General features: G+C 38.5%; 1 protein-coding gene across 4 annotated transcripts in view; it reads left to right on the top strand.

Annotated features, from left to right (window-relative positions):
* The first annotated feature begins 437 nt into the window (after positions 1 to 437).
* CD44 (CD44 molecule (IN blood group)) overlaps positions 438 to 17,029 on the top strand; it is a 34,670-nt gene continuing 18,078 nt past the window's right edge. For 2 of the 4 annotated variants that reach the window (XM_071745029.1, XM_071745028.1), the window contains exon 1: positions 438 to 647. In XM_071745029.1, the coding sequence (XP_071601130.1) occupies positions 581 to 647 (67 nt within the window). In that variant the 5' untranslated portion in view covers positions 438 to 580. The remainder of the gene's footprint in view (positions 648 to 17,029) is intronic. The other 2 variants (XM_071745027.1, XM_071745030.1) reach the window with 2 other exon arrangements.

The raw sequence follows: 17,029 nt of genomic DNA, 5'->3' as shown, positions 1-17,029 counted from the left end.
GGAACAGAAACATTTTAAAATGGTTTATTAACGAGCAGGCATTTTCTTTACTTTAAATTGAACTTCAAAGAGAGAAAATGGTGAGATGGGACAAAATAAGCAAAATATTTTGGGGGAAACATCCAGGCACTTGGAGGAGTTCAGAAAGTGAAATGCTTTATGTTCACCTGGTTTGCAATAATGAGCTTTTAAAATGCAGGAGGGGAAGCTTATAACAAACAGTGCCTTTGTGAGCTAACTCAGGAGAGATTACACAATTTTTCCTGCATTCACAATAACTTTTTACTGTACTTGTGTAAGAAGGGGAGGTTTAGTGGCTCTTTAAAGCTCAAGTGCAGCTGCTTAGTGCTTGCTCCCCTCCCACCTCCCCTCTTTCACTCGGGTAACTGGAGTTACACCCAGTGTGGGTGTGACTTTTGATGGAGTTCCCCCTCCCAGTTAGGTCATTACTTCAGTTCCTTTGAATCAGAATAAAAAGTACAGCAAACTTCAGACTCCTTAACCACATGCTTAACAAGCATTGGGGCTTTTCTTCTTTTGGTACCGTGCAAGAATTTGGTTTTTTTGCTAAACAGTTCCAATGGCCAACTTCTCCTTATGGGCAACTTTTGGATTATGTTTGCTGAAGCTTTGTTTAGCAGAAACACGTGAGTATTTTATGATTGAAAACACTTATGATTGTTAATAAGTATGTGCTTCAGACAGTAAAAACTCTTCTGATAGATTATGAACAGCAAATATTTTTAAGAGTTACCAGATATGCTTCAGAACTGTGAGCTCAGCTGTGCTTGTCTGTACGCTCACAGAAAGCTGTGCATTGCTTGTAAAGAGCTATTCAGGAGCTATAAAAAGTGAATTGTAGATCATTAAAGTTAAGTTTAAACACAAGTAGATTCAGGAATTTAGAATAGCTTGGGTAAGCTTGATTCAGCAATATTACTGCTCTCATGTATGTAGTTTGCTCCCCCAGCTCTGTTTCAGAGAGAAAAGAGGGGATGGGAAGGATGGGGATTGACCCCCCCTGCCCAACATGGAACAACTGCATTCTTGAGTTCAGACAGGCTGAAGTAACAACATGCTGCATCTGCATAAAACCTTGCTGAACAGAAGCAAAACTGCAGTAATGTGTGACTGAAATTTGTAGAGTTTTTGGGTAAAGTGTGCTTGTTACTGATTTCCTAAAGTTTGTTTGACATAATTTTGTAACAAAGGGGCTAGAAGTAAGCACAAAATTCAGTTGTTTATCAATTAACTTTTCTAGCTTGATAGTCTGCTTCAAATATTTATATTTTAAAATGAAGACTTAATACAGAGGAAAAAAAAATGTCCACAATGACAAAATGCTTTCAAAATTTCACATGGTGCAGGCTCAACCATGCTTGAGGGAAATGACCATGCTTGTAACAGAGTCTCTCCGTGATAGCAACTGCCTTGAGGCATTTCGTGGTTGGGGAGAGCAGTTGTGTTTCTACATTATTTCTCTACTCGCTGGCTCCAGGAGTCTCACAAAATGTATTTTTTGTAGCCATTGTCACCAAGAGCTCTCTGTGTGTATATAGTAAATATATATCTAATTTATTTGAGCAGCAGTGAATACTTCTGTAATGGGGACAGACCTGCCAGGCTGTCAATGGGTGTGTCTGAGTGAACAGTTCCCAGTCCATCTGCGATAGCTGAAGCACCCTCATTGCTTTTCTTCCAAAATGTGTCTCTCCATTGTACCAAAATTCTCTTGCTGAAACTGGGTATGTGGATAAAGCCTTTAGAGGAAAAGCAGGGATATTGTAGGTAGATAAAACCTACAATAGCTTGGTCCAAATCTGTCTCAGTATTGTTTCTTGGTTGGTGCCTGCTCAGCTGATTTACCTCTATTTGAGATGGCAGGAGCATCCTGAGGAAGCAGGATCTGCACTGACTGTAGGAGAAATGCATTTTGACAGTGAGACATAGCAGAAACTCCCATCATGTAGAAACTGGCAGAAACTGACAGAAGCTGCCATCGTGCAGGCTTCAGCATGGTTACAAGAAGTGTGCCAGACTTCACAGAGGTTTTTCTTCAATGGTTTAGTAAGGCATTGCACGAACACTACAATGTGTTTTAATCGGTAGATAGTACAGCATGATTTTGTAGTCAGTAAAGACTTCAGATTAGCAGATTATTGTGGGTTTATAAGTCTTTTTTTAAACCATTGACTTTGCTGTGTGTCACAGAGTAGTGACCACTGCTGTTGGGAAACATCTTACTTGAAGATAAAATCCAGACCTGCTCCTGAACTGGAATTTTGATTCTTTTAGCATAGAATGTGGAAAAATTACAAGAGACCTGGGACTACTGTTAACATTATTACTAAAAGAAAGATGAAATGTATAGAGGAGATAAAAAACTTATTCATCCTGATTCTGGGCTGTTGTGACCATGCTGTCACTGACCTCTGAGTGAGGTGTACTCGTGGTATTGAATGACTTTTGTCTAGGCAGTCTAGATCTAAGAGAATAGAGTTGCTGACATTTTAGTTAATGATGAGTCTGGAGAGATTTTCACCTGTCAGTGTTATGTATTTTTAATAATGCTTCTGTGAAAGTTTTCCTTGGTTAACGCAAAGCAAATTCTATAGTTTTGACCCCCAAAATGGAGGAAGCTGAAATAGAAGTAGTAGTAAAGGTGAAATGAAAAGAGAGAGAAAGAGTTTACCAGTGGGAGGGAGAAGTTTATCTATTGACACTGGGGAGGCTGGCAGAGTCTCAGTATGAGGTAAGGCTACTGTAGGTATCAGTCACAAAGGAAGGGACTTACTTGCCTCTTGGCTTACACAGCCATCATGTACATTTGTAAATAAAGTAGTATGAGGGAGCTTGTTGTGCTAATTCATTTTCACTTGATCCTTGGCTATTTTCCCAAAGGTGCAAAGTAACTAGATTTTATTAAAGTTTACTTGAACTTCCATCAGCATTTAATGGAAAGGTCATATACCTGCCCTTGAAATTCTCTCACAGACAGAGCTAACAAACCATGACAGAGGATTATTTTGCAGTCTTTGGATAAATATTTGTCAAGTCTTTAGTTACTGGTGTTCACCACGCTTTAGAAGCATTACCTTGAAAACAGGAAGTTTGAGAAAGGGTTTAATGAAGAACAATAGCATCATACAATTGAGGAAGAACTTACTAAACCAAATGCTTTTGAAACTGCTGGTAGCTCTAGCCAAAGCTGAATGAAATCTTTCTCCATACCTGGTGTGCCCTTCCTTCCATAACAGTTGCCATGACTTTTATAGGCCAGGAAAAGTATTAGTACTGCAGTTATTCATCTAGCACCTAAACATGGATGAGATTTTACTGTAGCAAGAATGAGTGTCCTGAGCTGCTGATAGACAGGTATCAACAGCAGAGAGAATCATGATCTCTTTACTACTAAAATACTTGTGGAAAAAAATGGGTTCTCTGGAATTTCCTGAAAGGGTAAAAAAATGCTTTAATTGAAGAACAACTGCCATTTCAAATTGAAGAACTTCTGGAAGAGACCAGGAACATATAGTGAAGAAGAATAATGTAGATCTCAAAAGGATGATTGGTTATATGGCAAAGAGCTGGTGAATTGCAGAAAGCAACTAAAATTAGTGATACGGAAAGCGTGAAGTCTTGAAGAATTTCCATTAGAGAAGAAATCTGAAATGTATCCAAGCACCAGCCTAGTATAAACCTCTCCAGTATTTCCACTAATTTATATAGCAATTGACAGGAACAGGGGGAAATAAAGAATAAAAAACATAGCAGCAGTAATCAAGTAGTGGAGCTAAATAGATAGGTGAAGAGAGAGAGAAAGTAAAAACTGCATTGCTGACATGACAGAGGTAAAACTCTGGTAAGCCCTGTGGGATGTGGTGTTCTTGCCTTGCATTTGTGTTCCTGGACTAATATAGTCAAGTTACAAGATAATAATTTTCAACTTCAGCTGAGGTGTTCTGTTAGTTACAAAACACTGATTTTTTTTTTTTGCCAGGGAAAATCTTTGTGGGAGAGCAAGGGAAGGTGTTCTGCCAAGGTCTCCTGTAAAACTGCATTTTCCAGAACCAAGACTAAATGTACACAGTTACCTGTGAAATGTAATGTCACAGAGAGGATAAGCATGAAACAAACGTGACCCACCACAGGAGTCTTGCTTACTTTGAAGACAACACAACCTTGTCCTAGAACAATTTACAGAGTTCAAAACAGAATGTAATTTAGCATCAGCTGGTAACTGAGAGCATGCTTTATTAAATTTCATTTTTCAGCATTAGGTTGAATTTTCAGAGTAGGGAAGTTCAGACTTCCTAATGAAGGCCAGCAAAGTCAGAAGGGCAAGCCAGCAGGTGGGTTTGTCACCAGCATGTCTCTGACCCATACATCATGGTTGCTACCAAGTACAACACACACTACAGTCTATTTTGGTCTTTGCATTTACCTGTAAGAGTTTCTTTGTGATGCATCTGTGGTTTGGACCATTTTCTGAGGCTTATCGACAACTGAGAACATGAAACCAGTTTGTTGTAGCTGGTGGTCATTCTCCAGACTACAACAAAAGTTCATCAGCTGTTAATGTGCAGTTGTCTCACTCCCAGGGAGGTAATAATTTCCAAGCTATCAGGCACTGTAATTATCAATCACCATTATGGCTGCTACTGATACTGATGGCAGAGAGGTGTTTATATGAGTTTTCCTTCTCCAAAAGTCACAGTCCTCCCTACAGTGCTATCAGCAGTAATAGCAGTAGCAACTGGCTGTGATTTTTCCTCCCTTGCTACAGCTCCTGGGGCTGACACCACCCCAGGGATGACAGAGCAGTTTGTGATAGGAATGAATTTGCAAGCAGTAATGTGAAATGGCAACTGCAGGAAACAGGGGTTTCACTTGGAGAGTATTTTCAGTCAGACTGAAATTTCAGTTAATTGCTATTTAAATTTCAAACCTCTGTGACTATTTCCTGTCTAATGAAACTTGGAGTCGTTTTTGAGTCTGTGCCTACACTTTACAATATAACAGAATTCTCTTTTACACACGTGGGCTTTGGGACTTTCCAATTCCTCTACATTACAATTATGTAATGGCTGCATTACATAATGAGGCAATCTTATTTCTGTAGAATAACTTTCAACCCTCAGATTGTGAAATAGAAAAAAAGAAGACAAATTAGTTGAAGAATAATCTACAATTTTAGCAATTACTAGCATGAAAGTTCAAGCAACCATGCCAGTCCAAGGTAAAAATTTTAAAAAGGCCTGAATTTTACTGACATTTGCAGTTTGAAAAATACATAATTTTTTCTTCTATTGATGACTGAGCTAGACTCTCACAAAAAACCCCCAAAACTCCACACTGAACCAACCAACAAAAAAACCCAACAAAAGAAAAAAAAACCCAAGCCAAAAAACCAGAGGTGCAGTGGCTGTGGTAAGACTCCCCTGGCTGTTTCTGCTAATGATGCTTTTCCAAATGCAGCATGAGGTGGTTATAAAAAAAGGTTCCCTGGGTTCAGACTGAGCACTGCTAAGAAAAAGGTCAGTGATCATCAACTACACAGCTAGTGTCTGTTTTACTAAGTGCTTGTTTTCATAAATAAGAAGCTGGTCTTGACAGAAGTATATTAAAAAGTAAAGAAGTATAAAAAACAGAAAAGAAAGACAGGGATATAGTAAAAAAAATCTTCTGTGACATAGCTTTGTCAATTATATGTCTTGCAATGGCAGTATATTAGCAAGACCCACAGAAAAACAGGTTCTCAGAAGTATATTTCCCTAGGGGGCTTTTTTATTGTTATTTTTTATAATGGATAGGTGTCTGTAAAGTAGCAGGGTGTGGTATGTGTGGGTAGATATAATGAATACTTTCTTGCAGCATTCCCATAAAGAGGTGAGAGGTTAATTAGAGCTCAGCACATGGTCTGTGGCCACCGAGGACCCCTTGGGCAGATGTGAGCGAGGTCTGTCCAGACAGCAAGCAAAGCTGCTATCTGAACTGGGGTCTGAAAGCCAAGCACCAAGCTTCAGTTGGCAGCTGCTCCGGGAGCTTGTCTGGCCACCAGAAAGGCTTTTATCAGCAAGGGGTGGGTATGGTGCTTGCCAGAGCAGCTGTTCCCACAGAGCAGGCAGAGCCAACGTGCCCACTCACAGCAGTCTCAGCAAGCTGGCAGCTGCTCATCCCACAGCCTGGAAATGCAGGAGTGGAGCAGTGCCATAGGGTGACTGAGCTGGGAGGGATTTGTTGTTTTCCCACTCACTCTGCCATCCCCAATGCCTGGCTCACAGCTGGATGAAGGGTCCCCACTCAGGCATGAAGGCAGTGACACAGTGTGGTACTGCTAGGGGCAGCCAGGCCTTCCCAGTTCCATTCTGGTGCTCTGGGTTTGGCTTCTACACCAGGGATGTGGAATAGTTAACTGGACAAGTTCAAGGGAAAATAGCACTTGTCAATTGTAAAGAAAAACGAATAATGGAGACACTAAGGGTGAGGCCTGAATTGCTTTCACTCACTTCCCTATTCTTCCTCTTCCTGCTTTTTTTAATGTCCTCCATCACTTTGCATGTCCTTTCCCTTTTCTGTCATGTACTCAGGCATGTTAAGTGTAGAAAAGCTTCTTTATGCTAATGAGTTTTCATGTTTATAAACTTAGGCATTTGGTTTTGGCTCCTGTATTTTGCTTACATATAAGTTCAACATAAAGTAACATTTAAAAGATGGAAATGAAATAATATGTATTCTGTTCAGATCAATTTCTCCAGTAGCAGTGCTATGAAAATCAGATGAAACTTTTCTTCGCTCTTCTGACAGTTTTATCCTGTTTACCTGGTGTGTGTTATCTGTACCCACACTGAAAACTGCTATTTTCAGTTCAAAAGCGCTTGGTTCCTGTTGGACAGCTTCTGAATGTGAAGTGTGGTTTTCTTTAAAACTTCCTGTTCAAGGTGTATCTTTTAATGATTAAGGATGTTTGAAGCTTTTTGGCAAATGAGAGGTGATTAAAATATTTTGTCCTGCTGTCAAATTTAGGTTTGAAAACTTTAAAACTGATTTAATATATAGCTGAAGTGACTTAATGCCTTAAATGTAGTGAAGTTTCTCTCCTGTTTGAAGCAATACTAGTGGTAACTTCCTTCCTTCTTCTTGAGATCTTGGAGGTTTTTTTTACATAAATGCATGACACTTGGGAAAGCAGAGTGCCAACAGACATAAAATGATCCAACACATGAGAAGAGGAGCTAAGAACAGACCCCCTGCTTCTAACCTGAAGTTGGGCCATCTGGTCAAGATGACATAAAGCCTCATGGCCAGCATGTTTGAAGTCCAAAGAAGTCTGGATGTCACTGTGTGTGTCTATGTCTTCTTTTGAAAACTTTCTCTGTGTCTCACACCTATTCACTCTTTTCCCCACTAATAAATCTCTTTCTCTCTGGGACATCTGGCTGAACCAGAATCTGGTAATTGTTGACAGCCTGTATCTGTGATAGAAGTTTTTATCCATTTGATCTAATAAAACTTCTGCTTGGCAGCTTAGGCGGAAGTGTAGAGAATAAGTTCTTCAAGAACTTTCATGTGACAAGAAAATTCTCTTATTCTTATTTTTTGTTAATTTATTTTGCTTTTGGCCTACAGTGCTGGCAAGTCTAGTTTAAAGTCATTGTGTTCAGCATCAGACTAATAGGACTGGAGCATCCAGTGACATCAGGAGATTGGTTTGCAAAAATTCTTCTTACATGGAAAATTAAAGTATTTTTCTTGAAATCTCATACTGAGCTCTAGTCTCTAAGAGCCTACATGTAGCCTACATGGAAAGGATACTCAGTGTTTCCAGTTCATCACGGAATGGGCACAGTTAAAGTTTTAGACAGGCAACTATCAAAAGCACAATTCTTGTATTAAAAGCAGACCAGGAAAATGCTGTAAGCATGTGAGACACCTTCCTGTGCTAACTGCCTAGAGAGAAGTTTCTTACTTCTGTGGCTTGCCTCAGAAACCTTTGGGTTCATTTGCTTGCTGTTGTGGTGTAGAATGTTGCTGAGAAGAGCTCTGAGCGTCTATGATGATTTTTGTGTCTCCTGACCTTTCTATTACATAAGTCCTACTCATTTTTTCTTATGGCTTTATTTCCTGGCTGCTTGTTCAGTGAGAAAAGTTCACAGTGTCTGCCATCCATTATCTAGTAGTGATATAGCTTGTGTTTGTGCTGAACAGAGCATAGCATTAAATTACTTTTAAAACAATGAAGCAGAGGCAAACATAGAGTATCATGGAAGGGTAAGATCAGCACAGTTATTCAGTTTTTTTCAGAGCATCTCTAGACATAAACACTAGACAGCAATTTCCATCTGTAGGTTCATGTGGATTAGATAGAGAAAAGCCCAATTGTCTATTTTTCCAGGAGGAAGCATATCCTGTGACATTAATGAGACTGATGACTAAATGTAAATTTGGTTTCTGTTAACAGTTTTCTTTATCCGTGTAGTTCATCTAACAAGTAGTTTGTGTTATGGAGTCTGAGATATTTTTTCTTCTTCTTTTGTATTCCCTAGCAACTAATATTTATATTACAGTAGGGGAGGGCACTATGGCAAATCAAATACTAAATACAGAACAATGCAGGATTGGTAAAATGTTGCAAGTGTCCTTAAAGATCTCTGTAATTTTAAACAAAACTTTGCTGGAAATTTCAAAAAACTCTCTCTACCTGACTATGTTACCCTTCAAAATAAGACATAGGTGATGTTATTTTGTTTACTTGTTTCTATGTTGTTACAATCCAATTTAAAGGTACAGCATAGCGACCACATTGCGAGCTGCGGGCACAGCAGGGATTATATCCATTAATAGCCTCTAAGAGTGTTTGATTATACACATCCACATTTTCAAAGACTAAGGTGGATATTAGTAACAAAATGCAGTGGCCTCTCCTCACTATCTCATACAGGACCTTAAACATTTAAATACTTGCACTAAATTCCATTATCCATGCGACCAGCAAAGATGTTAAATGATACCATCTCCTCATTTCCCACTTGCCTTGTCAGAACCTTCAGGAGGATCTGCTCCCTGATCTTGCCTGGCACAGAGGTGAGACTGACTGCCCTGTAGTTCCCAGGTTCTTCCTTTTCTCCTTTTTGAAAATGGGGTTTATGCTTCCCCTTTTCCAGTCACCAGATTGCCACAACTTCTCAAATATGATGAAAAGTAGCTTTGCAACTTCCTCTAAAGTTCCCTCAGGAGCTGCAGATGAATCTCATCAGGTCTCTTGAACTTATGAACTTGCAGGCTCTTCAGATGGGCTTGAACCTGCTCTTATGCAGAGGTCAGATTTTACTTTTCCCACTCCCTACCTTTGCTTTCCCTTTGTCATCTGCTGAATTCTTCCAAGTGCTGCAGAAGAAGAACTTCAGTTCTTTGAGAAGGAGTTTTGACATCATGCACTTTCTCAGTGTATCACCTTTTCAGAAAGAGGCAGTGTCTCTTAGGAAATCTTCTGTTTAGTGTTTCATTTTCTTGCCTGACATAGAATTCACATTAATATTATGTTTGTTGTGGAGGGGTAACTGTCTTCATCAGCACATTCAACACAGTTGAAATCAGTCTGACTGTGTTTAAACTACCATAAAATTTAAAATTTCAGCTCTAGATAGAGTGTTATTTAGCGAAGATGCTCCCAGCTAGTGAGAAACAAGTGAAATGACAAATACACTGATGGCAGACAATAATAACTAGATATTTTTTGTAGCCCTTTGGAAGTCAGTTTTTTTATCTCCATCTCACTAGTAGGCAAAACAAAGTCAGTCACCTAGCAACATAGCTATAAATAAACATTTTCTTCTAAGTCTCAGCTTGGTGTTCCATTAACAAGAATTCTTACTTGAATTTCAGAAAGCAGCTATGACTTCACATGCCGGGGTATTTCAGCTGAAATAAGCATTATTATTCAAACGAAAAAAAGTCCTTGTGCAAACCTTTTTTTACCACTGCAGAAGTGAACCAAAGTGCAGAGCACTGGGGCATTCTCTGTAAAGCTTTTATCTTAAGAACCGGAAACTCTTCAGTTACTGCTTGGCTGTCACTGAGCCAAGCTGTACAGTCCTTATTTGAACTAGATAATCCCTGTCACAAAATAATCTTCATGAGTAACAGCAAAGTATTCCTAATTTCTGAAACACCTTTACAGCCCATTGTTTGCCAGCCTGCACAGAGTTTATTAGCAGTATCAGTCAGGTATTTTATCTGACTTTATTACTCACAGTGTTTAGGTCATTCCACTTTATCAACACCAGTCACAATCACATTTCTGTTGACTCACAGCCATTGCAAGGCAGCAAAGTAATAGCTTTCTGCCACCCCTGGCATAGTGCAGATATATGCACAGAGACAGTCATAGCAACATGTTGAAGTCCTAATGTAAGTCTGTCTTTTGCTTTTTAACTTGCTGGCTTAGTATCTTAAACAGACTGCTATATTGGGAGATATCAGAGTATCTCACATCCTTCCAGAGCAAGTAGGATTAAGAGTCAGCTGAATTGATAGTGTTTTAGCAATCAGTATTGCCAGGTGTGTTTAAGATACGCTTTCAGACTGTTTGAGAAAGACAAATGGGATCTGTACACAACAACTGTCAGCAGATCATCTAGAAAAGTGGTTTTACACAGCGCCAGCTGCCTCTGCTGTTCCTAAGAGTTTGAACCATATTTAATTCAGATCCCGACCCACGTTGTTCTCCCACTGAAAATATAGTTTGGGGTTTTTTAACTGTTAGTCTGTCCTAATATTTCCATAGTAAAATTTTAAGGTCTTCAGCAAGTGAAAATGCAACGTGTGTTTCATTAGATTCCTAGTGTGTAGTATGATTCCCAGTGTTCCTGTACTTGTCATCCCTCTACTGAAATGTACATATGGGTGGATACTTTTTTCTTTCATGGAGAAGAACACATTGAGATCAACCCACTCTCCACCTCTGAGCTCTGAGCTTTTACACACACAGGATATGCAGATTTCATCTTCCTTTATTGCCTGTGACTTAAGCTCTTCAGACTTTTTTGATGATCTGTTCTTCAGAGAATGCTTTCTTCAAAGATTTTTTCTTTATTTTCTCTTTCATATCCAGCATTTATCATCTCTTCAAATCACAACATTTTTAAGGTCTTGTGGATAAGAGTGACCAGACAGCACTGTTAGCAGAAGTTACTCAAAATCCCTGTGTGAAAAGAGAGTTTCAGTGTAACATCGAAAATTTGCTAACCCTTGATTCTAATAAGTAATTTGCTTCAGTACTTTGTTTTGATTTTACTGTCATTCATCAACTAATTTGTCAGGACTCAGAACCGTTCCATATTCTAGAGACCTTGAGAATGCAGATGGTTCTATACCTTATTCTGCTTTTTCCTGTGAAAATCACGAATATTCAAAAGCTGTGTTTCGTCACTGTTTAACACTGTGAACTTACATAGAGGCTACAGCTATATTCTCAGTCTAAGAAGTCTGAATTTAGTACGAGTTGTGAAATCATGCATAACATTGAAGGTTTTATTTCTCCAGTTTGATTTCTTGCAAGGCAAATTCAATAGATTATTGGACAATATTTTAATCAATATGCAATTAACAACTATGATCCCTTTAATGCTGTGCTACTTTGTAGTGCTCTGTAAGGTGCCTCCATTTAAATTCATACAGGAACCATATACAAGAAAATGGGTTTTAATCTCAATTCTCCCAGGCATTTGAAATAAAATGGAGTCAGGTTTTGGAAGCAACTGGGAATTATTTCATCTTTATTGCGAGGAAGCTGAGTTTTCAATAAGCAGTGATATGTCCCCTCTTTGGGCAGTCCTCTCCTGCCCATGGTTTGTTACCAGGAAGTCTGCACGGGTCATTTGTCCTTTGCCATGTCTCCCATTTTGAGGCATATTCCTAGCAACTACTTTATTTGCAGTATGTCTGCCAGATGTTATCTCTGTTTTAACTGGCTGGATTTCAGAGCTTTTAAAAATATTCTTGGGTTTCTCTGTTTTATTGCAGAATAGCTGTGTCAAAGTCAGTAGATACTCTTATTCAACATCTTTTTTCTTTTTTCTGTTTTGATCATTGCTTGCTTTTCTGTATTGAACTTATTGTACAAATGTGTTTAAAATTATGACAATGCTTAATAGAAGTTTTCCTGCATAACCCAGAGGGGCGGAAGAAATGGAAAAAGTATATTTTTTAGTTTAGAAATTATTTACAAAACAAAATACTTAAAAATTCAATACCATGTGACAAGTGGTTTCAAATGACACTCAGTATTATTATTGAGTAGCATACTGCAAATAAGTAAAAATAAAAATCTTTCATTTGATTGGACTTGTTAATCAAAGGTCTGATTTTGTATTAATTTCTTATCTAAATGACTACAGAACTTTTATCAGACTTCCTGTCTTCCTTGTCAACATTTAGATAGATACTAAATGTTTAGCATCAAAAATTTAGATAGATGCTAAAGCTGTAAGAGTACAATAAATCCAATGTAACACTTCTCTGCTCATACAACATTCCTTGTCCGTAAATCTAAGTGCTTTATCAAGGAAGTTTCTTGCAAACTGAGGTAAGAAAGAGATTAATTGCCTTATCCAGATTATATCGGCAGTTAAATGACAGAGAAGGGAATAGGTATAAGGTTCTATGAGGTTCAGACAGGCAATCTATCTGCTGAGAAACAGTCTCACCTGCTTTTGTCCCACTTCATAGTCCCTGTCACTCATCCTAGAGGACTGGACTGTTTACTGTACAGCCTGAAGATTTCCAAGTATCAACAGTGATGATTATGTTTTCGTCATCTTGTGAGGGGCATATCTGAAAACTGGCTAACTTCAGGACTATGATTTCACAGCCTGCAGTTTTTCCACTGGTGTTGCACAGCTGTACCAAGTTCTGGTGGGGTCTGAAACTTTCAACTCACAATTGGATGAAACTATCAGAAAAAGAATAATATTCATGTCAGCAGCAAGGAAGTTAATCATAAGTGATGACACTGGATAGACTCAGGATGTTTACCAGAGCAACAGTTGCCAAGTAGATCTTTGGAAGATGCATTTGCAGACTTTTTTCCTTCCCCAGCAACTGCTGAGGAACGATACATATTTCTTGTACTTGCATTATGAGTGACTGTGAATGCTTGATTCATTTATAGTGCCACTCCCACCCATACTTTTGAAAATTAGTAGCCAGGAAAGCTCTCAGATTAGGAGGCTGAAGACATTTGTTGATTGATAAACAGATCCAGAGGCAATGGCTTTGGCCAGCAGACATGTTTAATAAGAAGAACAGTTTAGAAAGAAGTGAACAGCTTGAGTTTTGTTCCACATCCCATTTACAGTGTGCACTTACTGAAGTAACACAGAAATGTTATTAAATAGAAATGTTATTAAATAAATAGTTATTAACATTTGGTGGAGAAAGGAGATCTTCTGAATGCAGTGTATCCCTCTTTGGCTACTATATTTCTCCCCAGACATTATATATATGTGTGTGTGTATATATGTGTGTGTGTGTGTGTGTGTGTGTGTGTATATATATATATATATATATATCTTTTTCATTTCAGAGACCTATTTGATCCCACTTGGATCACAGGGTTAGCATGGCTATGTCATAGCATTTTATATAGTTAGTAGCTTCCTCACCCTCCTGTAGGCTGCTATCTTATTTGTGTTTTCTGCCCAAACTACTACATACCCAAATATAACAGGGTAGTAGGAACAGCTTTTGCACAACTTCAAAACAGGGTCTTTTTTTATACCTTTGGGTCCATGGAGAGACATCACTTTCTTGACACCACATCCAACTACTAAGAGTGTGTTGTCTCTATTTATAACAGGAACTCCTTGCGACATGCAGGTAAATTCCTTTTTAAAGAGTTCTCTTGGCCCTTACTGTATTTAAAAAGCCAGGTGTGCAGAGATGGTTTTCCCCCTTGAATATCAGCATATGGGTATGTCTGTGGCTTTCTACTCTCGAAAATTTTCAAGACTTAAAACATTTTGCTATGCCAAACTGAAATGAAAATAGAAAATATTTAAAACTTCCCCAGGGAAATTTTGGACCAGGTTCCTTAAATCATTTACTTGTATTGCAATCATATAAACATTTAAGTCTAACTTTATTAAATTGTTTGCTTTACTTTGTGCAACCTAATTAATGAATCTTAAGAATGAAAATCAGTTTTAAAGTGAAGCCCCTCCCCTTGTTTTGCTTTATTTAGGTATCCATACCTGAAAGTATGTTTTATTCCCACTGAATCTAGACATGCAGTTTCTGTAAAACATACTAAGTTTCACAGCTTGGCAATACCCCAAGGAAATTATTTCATCTGACAATGCCCAGGAATCTGTAAAGGCTGGAGAAGAGTAACTTATTTATAGGATTGTTTCACTACTTTCTTTAGAGAATGATGGCTAACAGAGAAAGAATATAATAATGGGAAGAACAGAGAAACTTCACCCAGCCATATTAAGTGTCTATAAATGTTGCTTGATGCTTGGTGCTTTTTTGTTGTGATGGTGAGGGACTGCATCCTCATGGACACGTGTTTGCTTAACTCCTGTGGAGCCTGCAGAATATGACTTTGAAATTTTGATTAGCGTGTAGTCATCCCAGTTTAGAGTCCACATTTCCCAGCACAATTTTCCTTTCCCCATCAAGCCCTGATGGATTCAGGTATATATTTTTAATGATGTCAACATGTGCCTCTTAGTGACTGGAGCTGGGGTTAATTAACCATGTTGCATAACATAATGCAAACGGCTATCCAGTGTTTTCCATCCCTACTGACTTGGTTTTGGTTAAATTTATGACAGAAGGGTGGAAGCCTCCATATCCTATTACAGTTGTCTGGGCAGTGAATTGCTTTAGTGAATGGTTTTACTTATAGCATCTAAAAAATGGTGGAATACTCTACAAATAATAATGCCACCCAGGCCTGTGTGTGTCGTAATGTATTAGGTAATCACTGAATGTTGCTTTTGTGTACTCGCATTCTCCCAGGTGTCAAAATGGTGGTAACTGGGCCATCTTAGTATATCTGTTCACAAAATATTTTGGATACTGAAATGTTTCATAAATCCATCTCATGTGAAATTTTGTGTTCAGAGGGCATTTCCTTTATTCAGGAGTCAAATATTCATTCTTATTAGCTACAATTAGTAGTTTTCCTGAGAAACATTAAAAAAACAGCCCGAGATAGGTCTGAACCACCCAGACCTCCTCAGATCTTAGAACTCATATGGCCAAATTTCTATATTTTCCTGGAGAGGAACTCTAGTTTCTTGAAGTATATTTAGAACAGATGTTAATCTGTTTCAAATGTTTCTTTTCATTCCTACCATGTATTAAAGCAGGTGCTAATATTCAAAATATTGATATCAGTGCTAAGCTAATGGTTGCTCCTATTCAGAAGTGTCAGTACAAGATTAAATAATTTGTGAATATAAGGAATTGCTTACCCATGTATATCTGCCTAGGTTTTGGAAATCCGTTTAATACATTTAGGGTTAGGGTTAGGACATTTAGGACAATTTTTTAAATGATGAATGTAAGAACTATGTTCTGTTAGAGCAAACAGAGAAGGAGAATTATCTGCACAATCAAACCCCCAGTTCTGTCCCAGTTTTCAGCCTCAATTTGTCACATCCTGGTGACATCGATCATCTTGAACCGCAAACTGAAAAGGAAAATCCCCATGACGCCAGCCTGCTATCGTTTTCTGGTTGACATGCAATGCAGGCTGTGGTTTTACAGAGAAATCTGTTAACAACCTACCATTTAAATGTTCTATAGGATTCTGTTTAAGGGGGGCAGGGTCTTGGCAAGTCTTCCATTTAATTTGCTATAATGCGTCTGCATTTTTTTTTTTTTTAATATAAGACAGCACCCACCTTGACAATGAGACCTCCAGATACTGTCTTGAAAACAGTTAAAAGCAGGAAGCAGGGCATGCAATGGGGAGAGTTCACATGGTTTACATGAATCAGTGTTACTCATTGTGTGTAAGGGTTGCAGAACCAGGGTGCAAATTGCACCTGGCTTCTTATTGTGACAGCTTCTGACAAGCCTCTGGTATTAATAATCAGGGTGTAACTCACACTTTCATGAAAGGACAATGCTTTTTAGTCTGTCTCATCCAATCCTATCGTTAATCCTATCCATTAAGTGTACTTGTGTACATAAACCTATTTATTTTCAACAGTTGGAGTTTAAGGAACTGGCTGCCCAATAGGTTGGATTCTGACTACAAATGGGTCTCTGGGTGGTAATGGAGCATAGATTGTAGTGGCTTAAAACCATGAATTGGCTGAGATGACAGCTGAATCAAATTTGCTTCAAGCAAAACAGAACTTCACTTAATATTTCAGTGAATCTGGGATGAGCTGTGAGATTCAGATGCAATGCAAAGCAGGTGGATGTAGTACCTGCTTTCACAGGGAAAGTTCTTCACAAATTAGCCTCAAGTTATTGAAAGAAATGTTGATGTTCCAAATAAACCTAGTTCCAAAATCACTGAGCTTGTTACTTTTAAGTAACCAAATAGATCTTTGTGATATGATGCCCAAATTTAATATTAAGTCTTGGGCTTTACAAAGTGTGTTTAATTATTAACAAATTTAGGCCTGCCTTGTTCTACAGGGAAGAGGGAATCAGAAAGGGAAAACTGAAGACAAGCCTTTTTCCTGTCTAGGTTTTATGTTTAACACAGCTACTAACTGGACAACTTCCAAAATAATGTCAGGCTTTGAATACTGAACATTTGGACCCAAGGCAGGGAGAACTCATGTAGCAGCTGTGAGAGCAGCTTCATCTCATACCAGTTGTCACATCCTTCTGTGCAGAGCAGAATTAATTTTGTAGTCATAAAAAAACCCATCTACTGAGCTCTGCAGCCTGAATGTCTGTTGACCCAATTTGTGACTTGTAGGTACCTGGAGCACTGGGTTTGAAACTGCAGTGCTGTTCAGTGAGGGGTGTGGCTGCAGGATGGCTTCAGTCTACCAAC

Source organism: Heliangelus exortis, chromosome 5 (genome assembly GCF_036169615.1).
Source record: "Heliangelus exortis chromosome 5, bHelExo1.hap1, whole genome shotgun sequence".
Taxonomy (NCBI): Eukaryota; Metazoa; Chordata; class Aves; order Apodiformes; family Trochilidae; genus Heliangelus; species Heliangelus exortis.
This window is presented reverse-complemented; position numbering and strand designations above follow the sequence as displayed.